Genomic DNA, 9,305 nt, shown 5'->3' on the forward strand with positions numbered 1-9,305 from the left:
TCCAAGAGAGGCCATTTTCAGATTTTCAATTATTATTAGTTTATTTTTTAAAAAAAAATTAATCTCCCCATTAATAGGTTAAAGCCCAAAACTTCTCGGTCACAAAAATACAATAAAATTAAATAGTGGTATTAAGAAATAATGTCAACACCTCTGTTGTTTATTGCTATTGTAAAAGTTATTTAATAGATTTGGCAGTGTAGCGAAATAGCCAAAATGAAACTATAAAATTTGTTTTTAGTCCATGTTTCACAACTTTTAGGGAAATAGTCAATAGACTTATGTGGCAATAATTAAGGTCTGATTTACCCTTATTTAATAACAAATTCGTCACTTTCTCTCTCTTACTTTTTTCCTACACTTTTTTTTTTACATAAAAACTTCAAAAAACCATATATATCTCATATGAATTCGAAATTGAGTGATTCCAAATCCTACGGATTCGTGACGCCGAGATCTTCAAAAATAGATCCATTGTGTTTGATGAAAAATCATGTTTAATACCATAGATGTAGAAAAATCACGTTACTACCTTAAATATGGAAATAACTGTAAATTTTTGAAATTATCAAAAAAATAAATGGAAACGTAACTATGATGCATTAAACATAATTTTTCATCAAACAATGGGTCTATTTTTGAAGATCTCGACGCCACGAATTTGTAGGATCTGAAATCACTCAATTTCGAGTTCGTATGAGAAAGATACAAATTTTTGAAGTTTTGATGCAAAAAAAATTATTTGAAAAAAAATAGGAGAGAGAAAGTGACGAATTTGTTAATAAATAAGGGCAAATCAGACCTTAATTATTGCCACATAAGCCATTTGGCTATATCCCTAAAAATTGTCAAACATAGGCTAAATCAAAAATCACATGTTTAAAGTGGCCTAGTTACTTACAAATCTCTAGATTTTAACCTTAAAAAAGTATGATATAAAGAAACCAAATATTTTTTACAAACAATTAAATGGTATTTTGTTATGCTATATATACATTACATATCTGATTCAATTGATTTTACACTATCAAATAACGAAAAAAAGATCAAGAGATATAAAGGAAAAAGTATTCTATCTTCATAAATTGTGTGTATTTTTTTTTTTGTCAACATATTAGTCATTAATGTTAGATAGTTTTTTGTTGTGTTTTTTTTTTTCTTCAAATTTTTCTCAGCACGTATTGGTAATTAATGTTACGAACAGGAAATACCCATCAAGATATGATTTTTTTTTTAAAAAAGCTCCATAAATCACCAAAAAAAAAAAAGAGTTTTGAAAGGTTTGTTAAATAAAAAAAAGATACACTAGATAATTTTGTGTAATTTTCTTGCTTTTTAATTAAATTAAGTTGTATAATAATTGCATATTTAATTTTTTTAATGACAAATTTATGATATATTATTTTTCTAAACTAATTTAAATATAATTATAAAAGGTCATTTTTTAACCTCTCGGCCAAAGTCCCCAAATTTCTTGAGTCGGCATGTTTGAATGTTTTGTTTCGACCTCCAACATATTACCATAAAAAATTCCAATATGCTGTGATTTAATTATCTAGTGACCTGACAAAAATTGATAAATAGTTGTGAGTGCCAAATTTTGAAAATTAATACTGACCAATAACTAATGTTATGCATTGAGTTAATTCATATTTTGAATTAAAAATTTGTGAACTAAAATACTATTGTAAAAACTTTAATCTAGAACCAACTTTTGAATATTAATTTCAGAATTACCGTTTTAATCAACTTAGTTACAAGAATATTGATTTTACACCACTTATATATGTACGCTTTTATGCTCTACTTGGAACCTTTTGATTTTATCTAAGCCTTTTATCGGATCCTCAATTTCAAAGTCCCCTTTGTCAAACTATGTTGTCAGGATTTATCATGTGGACAAACAAATTATTTCAGTACTGAGTCTTTCAATATATATATATATATATATATATATATATATATATATATATATATATATATATATATATATTATTATATATATATAAAGCAAAACCCCATTTTTACTATTCATGTTACAGTAACTCCCTATTTAAAAAAAAATTCCAAAAATACCTATTTAAGTTTTAAAATTACATAAGTAACCACATAACAAAATTCAAAAAACAACTTTAAAAAACGAAAATTCCAAAAACAACTCTAGAAAACGAAAATTTCAAAAATAACTCTAAAAATGAAAATTCCCTAAACTAACTTTAAAACGATAACAATTATTAACTGATTAATAGTTTTATAATTCAAATTACTTATGATCAGTACGATTATTGGAAACATCTAATGAACATATAAGTAATGATGTTGGTTAATCATAATTTTTGTATTGCTAAAAAAATCGTGTTTATAATTACAACTTACTATTTCTAATTTTTTTTATATCTTAATTATTATTTAATTAAAATAGTTTAAATATATATTAAAAAGTGGTAAAAAAAATGCTAACTTTTACGTATGACAAGTGACAATCAATAATTGCAAACTGTTCACATTTTTATCTAAATTAAAATTTATCAAACCTCCCGGGCAACGCCGAGGCCTATTGCTTGTATATATATATAAATGCACCGAGCTTCCATTACAAATAGGATAAAACACCAAAGACTTGAGTCTGAGTGAATCTAAAACTAAATACAGGTGATCGCTCATTTTGTGCATACTTTTGACAAATAGAAGATTATACAGGACTTTAAAAATCAAGCATACATAAGGCTCTTTCAAAATACCCGAAGTTGTTTATGGATAGATCCAAACAATCGGCTCCGACGATCATGAAGAAGATGACTCTTCATCAAAATCTAACAGAAAACTTAGATTGGGAAGAGGGATGATGACTATTTCGTCTCCCATCAAAACCGAACTAATAAAAAACCAACAATAAAATGAAGTGTTCACCACCAACATCATAAAAAAAACAAAAAAAAAACCAAAAACAGCAAGAAAAACAAACAAACTTAAAATAAAAAAATAAATACGAACAAAAAAGTGGCCACAGTCCAAAATCCCGCTAAAGTTTGTCGTTGTCCAGCTTCCGTTCTTTGGCATTCTTCGTCAGGAACATAGGCTCGATCCTCGTAGAATACCCCATCCTTCCGAAAACCCGAGACGTTGCATCTCCGACAAATTAGAGCCAACAACGGAGAACATCCCGTCCAGCGGAACTTCGAAGCGCTCCACCTTGAACCCATCCACATATAAACCTTGACAATAACCAGATCTTTTAGATTGAAAATTCTTGTCCAAAAATTAATAATAAAACGGTAGTCTCGTAATCTTAAGCATCAACTTATATTTAGAATTTCAATCTTCAAAATTGGATCGGTATTTGTACTTTTCCGGATTGAAATACCGTTACTGTTACCGTTACCGTTCCGAGCTTCAAAATTTACTAGTAACCCATGGTACCGTAAAGGAATACCGGGGAAAGCAGGAAAAAAAAGAAACCGGTACCGTTGAACTTACCGTTACCGTAGAGGAATACCGTCAAATACCGTATTTACCGAGGGGGAATCCAGAAAAGAAATATACAAAAAACATACAAAGTACGTAGGATAAAATTCATAAAAGTAAAAATAGTGTACAATGTTTCAACACATTACCAAATTACAAACACAACAAAAACTAAGTTCAATAGTACAAACCAAAATGATAAAGTTCAACACAATCCACCAAATACTATAGTTCAAATTCACAACATATTCACAAACTTTAACATATTCCCGGATCTAAAGTTCTAAACTAACATATTCCCGGATCTAAATGAAAATTGAAAATAATTCATAAGAAATTCGGAATAAAACAATAATGGTTTTAAATATATGATTTTAACCATAATCATCACAAACTAACAATAAATTCAAAGATTAATATAAAAAAATTAGAAAACATGAACACAGAGTCTAACATATTCTCGAATGTAAAATAAAATTCAAAACAAATCAATAAGAAATTCGGAATAAATCAATAACCAAGTTCAACATAACCATAATCATCACAAACTAACTAAAAAATAACAAAAGAATTCGGATTAATAAAAACAAATAGAAAACATGAACACAAACTTAAAATCAACACTAGATTCATGTTCACAACTACCAATTTATACTTAATCTTCAAGAATTATCAAGAAATTTAAAAAAAAAAAAAAACTCAAAATCATCAAAATACAAATTCACGTCGGTAAGCTCATCAATACCAGTGCTTTCCGGTGGTATATGGAGAAGTTTGTCCTTCGGAGCGTCGGTAAGTTGTCGGGAAGCTCGAAAAGTGGCGAAATTCCGGAAGATTTGCACTGGGTCGCGTCGGTTTTCTCAGAATCACCGGGAACCTCCGGTTTTGGTCATTCTGGTGCCGGACTCTTCAAAAAAATGGGAACCGGACTGGTTTCCGTCCGGTTTCCCCGGAATTTAAATCACAAAATAGTTTCTTCAAATTATATGTGATAGTAATTCTTTAAAATTAATCACAAAAATCATGCGTTTAGAGTTTATATTCCAAAACTAATATTTATTAAGCTGTAAATAGTTATGTTTTATGTTTACAATTTTTATTTATTTATTTACTGTTTTGATTATATTTAAACTTATTTACTGCATACAGTTTTATTTATAAGAAAAATAATCTCAAATAATTTTTTTTTACAGTTTGAAAAACACTATTTTTGAAAGATATAAAACAGTGTTACTTAAAACGGGCCTCCAAATAAATGGGCTTGGGCTTATCAGGCCTGTGGGGATTGGCGTGTTAGTCGTCTTCTCTGACCATCCAACAACCCTCTTTTCTCTTCCCTCCATTTTCATGCCTCTTTTCTCTGTTCTGTGTATGCGTATATCGGTATATGTATCTCTACACACAGATACAGCTGTAAGTACTATCCTAGAGATATACACCTAGAAAGAGACAAAGATGCCTCAGATTCTGAAGCTCATAACAATGGAAGAGGCTTCCGAGCACAATACCAAGGACGACTGTTGGGTCGTTATCGACGGAAAGGTTTTTTTTTTTCCCCCATGGCTTCACTACTTTTATATTTGATTTGCCTACATAACATTAATTACCGAATATCCACTTTCATTTTTTTTTTGTTGGTGATTGCGTGATTGGTTGCTTTAAATAGCTATAAATGAATGTTGTGGCAGGAAAGAAGAAAGTGTTGGTGTGTGTGTGATTGTTGAAAATCCAAATTGAGGTTTGATTGATTTGAGGGAGAGAATCTTATTTTGTGGTTCATTAAAGTGAGAGAGATTTTTTATGTTTGAGGAATATTTGAGACAATAGTCTATACATATTGTAGGCTTTTTTCACGCAAATCTGGCCTATTTTTCCCTTAAGAAATCGGAGACTATGATTGTATTTTTTGTTTAGCCTCTTTTAGTATGTGTGGAATCAAAACTTGATCTCATTCCTTTTTCTAGGGTTGTGCAAAAAAAAAAAAACCGGACTGGATCATTGTTTTTTGAAACTGTCGATATTGGTCTAAAACAATCTTATCCTAATTTGTTATAGGGTTTCAAATATTGAAATCATGGTTTAGACCGTACGCCCGACTTCAAAGTTTATTAATTTTTTGAGTTGGTTTGAGATTATCATATTAAGTTTAAGCTGAACATATTAGTTAGAAGAACGCTGATGTTAAGGCCTAGGGTAATTGAATTTAAAATTAAATATATCAAACCGTGTCATCAGACCGGCTAAAACAGTTTGATCTTGATTGGTTTGGTTCATTCTTATTTGGTCTAGTCTGGTCTCAATTTTTTCAAACCGTTTTAAATGGTTCGATCTAGTTATGTGCAAGCTGTTTTTGTATCGGACCTGAAGGAATCTAATAAATCATATGATGTTTTCAAATATCGTTGATTTTATTCGGTTAGTTTCACCGAGAAAGCTTATAAATATGATTTAAAAAAGGGTTTCAAAGAGTGTCTGATCATTGGCAATGGTTTCTCTAAAACTAATTAGACAGTAATGAAGTTCTCAAGGTTGATTGAATTGCAACAAGATTCGATCAATGTTGTCATGTTGTTTCATGTATCTGATTCGTAGGTTTCTGTGATACGATCAAAATCTCTCTGTATGTACTGATTCTCAAAAGATAAAATGAAACCATTGTTATGTTGTTGATCTCTCAGGTGTATGATTTATCGACATATTTGGACGATCACCCTGGCGGAGACGATGTAGTGCTCGTGGCAACAGGTATACCTTTTAATTCTAATTTTCAATGTTTGAAATGCTCACGAAATTCCATCAGAATTTTTTTTCCTGCGTGGATACTCTGGAAGTCAAAAAGCCAAATTTCCATTTTCTTTTTCAAGTTTTTGTCGGCTGTCGAAATTCTCATAGGCCATCACATTCCTGCGACTTGGGCACCTTTAGTTTTTTTTTTTTTTATAATTATATTATTTATTTATTAAATTATGAGGCTCGGTGACACAAGTTAAAAGTATTATTTTTTACGTATAGTTTTCAGAATGGTTGTCATATGATAGAGAAAGAAACATGGACGAACTATATTATAGTCTTTTAATAAATAAAACTTCAGATGAATTCATCATTTACTTCATATAATTTTGTAATCGACTTTGTTAATAATTTTGTTAGTGTATCTTTTATATTGTATTTTCCGGAAAATGAAACTGCCAATCATCAGCATCCGAAATTTTAATTGCCGCTTATATATAAAAATAAAAAAATAAAAACCTGAACTGACCAGTGTTATTTATTTATGTATTTATTTGTTGTCCTAAAAATTAGGGAGAGACGCGACTGAAGATTTTGAAGATGCGGGTCATAGCAAGTCGGCGAGGGAGTTAATGGAGACCTTTTGCATCGGCGAGCTCGATCTCTCTGCCCCCGAACTTGTAGAGCCGCCATGTTCTCAGAAGTTTGCTGAGCTGGCAAAACGGTATTGGATCGTTCCTGCAGCAATGGCTGGTATTTCTGTGGCTGTTGGGTTCTTGTACTTGAGGAAGAAGTATTAGGTTAGGCCATTGGAATATATATATCACATGTTCAGAATATTTGGACAAAATTTTTGGCGATATGAGCAATTTTTTGAGTGGGAAATTATTGAGAGGAAGAACTATTTGAATCACTTATAGACAAGAGGAGTGGAATTCAACAAATAAAGATAGAAATTATACTGACCAATCGTTTTTGTGTGTGTGTGTGTGTGTGTGTGTGTGTGTGTGAGTTGGTTTATTACTATTTGGGAACATTGAAAAAACGCAAATAAGAAATGTTCTGTTCTCTTACGTTTTGACCGATATTTAGTTCTGTTATATAGAAAAAAAGGGCAGACTTTGGTCCATTATGATGAATTCTAGTACTATCATAGACAGACTTGAAATCCGGAATAACCGAATTCAGCGGATAAATTAATAGCAAGGCTTAAAATACCGCTAATAGCTCGCGATATATCGGCGGTATCAGGCTAAAATCAAAGTCTCGGTTTTAACTCATCTATATCTCGTTTCGTTTTATGTTTTTACCGTTTAATCATAGCGATAATACTGTGAGATGCAAAATACGTTATAAAATTAAAAATAAAACTCGAGCCAAAACCGTGCTGGACTCAACTTACCGAACCATGAGAGTTATTTTTTTCAAAAATGGGTCAAGAAACGGATAGCTACAAACCAGAGAAATCTTCATTATCACAGGTTGGTGATATATCGCCCAAAAAGAAACCAGACAGAGGACACAAAGGATAGGAAGAGAAAATATCACAATCTCGTACGATAAAAATTTATAAGTTTGAGGGACAAAGAATTGAGAAAAAAATTAAGTTTTAAAAGAAAATTTATGTTTGTTCTACTACATTCAGGTGTCCACGGTCTCGTACGATCTACAAAACGGATTTGGCTGTTGTAAACGGTTTAAAAATGAGACCATACAAGATCATTTAACAGAATAAATTAAAGGGAAAATAACACATTTATACCATGTGTTTTAGTGAAATGTCGAGTTTAACCCTCAGTTTTCAAAAATGTCGAGTTCATACCCTCTGTTTAACTAAAATGACGAAATTATACCATCTGTTTAACTAAAATGATAAAATTATACCCTGAAATGAATAACAACGTCACGAATCTCCTTTTCATTGATACTAACTCTTATATAAGAAAAATCAAATCAAATCTAAATCAGTGCCCTAACTTCCAAATTCTCAATTTTGAAATAAAAATAGCCTTAAATTGAAATTAAATAATAAAACTCATACCTCCTAAGAAATGACTTCATTCCGTGTTCGAATTGTAACTCTAAATCTTGAATTCTCTGTTCGAATATGCGATTTTGATGACTATCAACTATCGATGTTTACCCATTTGCCTCTTTCTGTGTTCTTCACGATTAAGATACTGTTGTTTATTTTTTAGTTTTTAAATAAATTACATATATGGCGCAAATGAATAAAGATAGTAGGTGTTTATATATAAATATTATAGTCAACGTCAATGAAAAGTCAATAAAAAGAATATTCGTGACACTGTTGTCTATTTCAGGGTATAATTTCGTCATTTTAGTTAAACAGAGGGTATGAACTCGACATGTTTGAAAACCGAGGGTTAAACTCGACATTTCACTAAAACACAGGGTATAAATGTGTTATTTTCCCTAAATTAAATTGAACAAACGTTTTAAGACCGTCTGCACTAACTTGCTTCGGTTAGAACCATTTTTAAACTTTTCTCATACAAATATTACAAGACAATATCCAAGAAAGTAAATAATCTTGAATATTAACATCGAAATTATATCAATTAACATTTTCAGCTCAATTAACATAATAAACTACATATTAGTACCCTCACCTTTTCTTTTCTACAAAATAGGACACCCATTTTTCAACTCTGCAAAATACAACCGTATCATTTTAAATTCATGAAAATTTATACCTTAACAATTTATTCTTTTCCAATATTACCCGGTCGAAATTTTTCAAAACAAAACATATAATATACACTTTACTCGATAGATTTTGTATTTAAATAAAATACTGTCTATTTGTTTTTCACCTCCTCTTGACTGAATAGTGTCAATTTTGTCACTATTAGTTACATGTTTGTAACTAAACACTCTTAAATCTATCTAATTTGAAAAAAAAAAAGTAATAATATTGAATCAGCCACTTATTTACTCTTACTAGTGTCTAAACCACTTAGTTTATTAGGTTAAGAGTTTTAAGCCCAAACTTTTATCCTAGTTTAAGTAATATTCAATTTATACAAGCCATTCTAGATAAGTCTATAGAGTTCTTTGGAAGATAAGGATAAAATTGAAATTGTGGA

General features: G+C 30.4%; 1 protein-coding gene across 1 annotated transcript; it reads left to right on the forward strand.

The window, feature by feature from the left end:
- The first annotated feature begins 4,791 nt into the window (after window positions 1-4,791).
- LOC149402802 (cytochrome b5-like) lies at window positions 4,792-7,271 on the forward strand. The gene is made up of 3 exons (XM_089609480.1): window positions 4,792-5,007; window positions 6,144-6,210; window positions 6,769-7,271. The coding sequence occupies exons 1-3, from the start codon at window positions 4,921-4,923 to the stop codon at window positions 6,993-6,995; spliced, it is 381 nt and encodes a 126-aa protein (XP_089465606.1). The 5' UTR covers window positions 4,792-4,920; the 3' UTR covers window positions 6,996-7,271.
- The last annotated feature ends 2,034 nt before the right edge of the window (window positions 7,272-9,305 follow it).

The sequence above is a fragment of the Urtica dioica genome, chromosome 3 (genome assembly GCF_054948205.1).
Source record: "Urtica dioica subsp. dioica isolate 48M chromosome 3, U.dioica_male_clone48M_v1_H2, whole genome shotgun sequence".
In the NCBI taxonomy this organism is placed as follows: domain Eukaryota; kingdom Viridiplantae; phylum Streptophyta; class Magnoliopsida; order Rosales; family Urticaceae; genus Urtica; species Urtica dioica.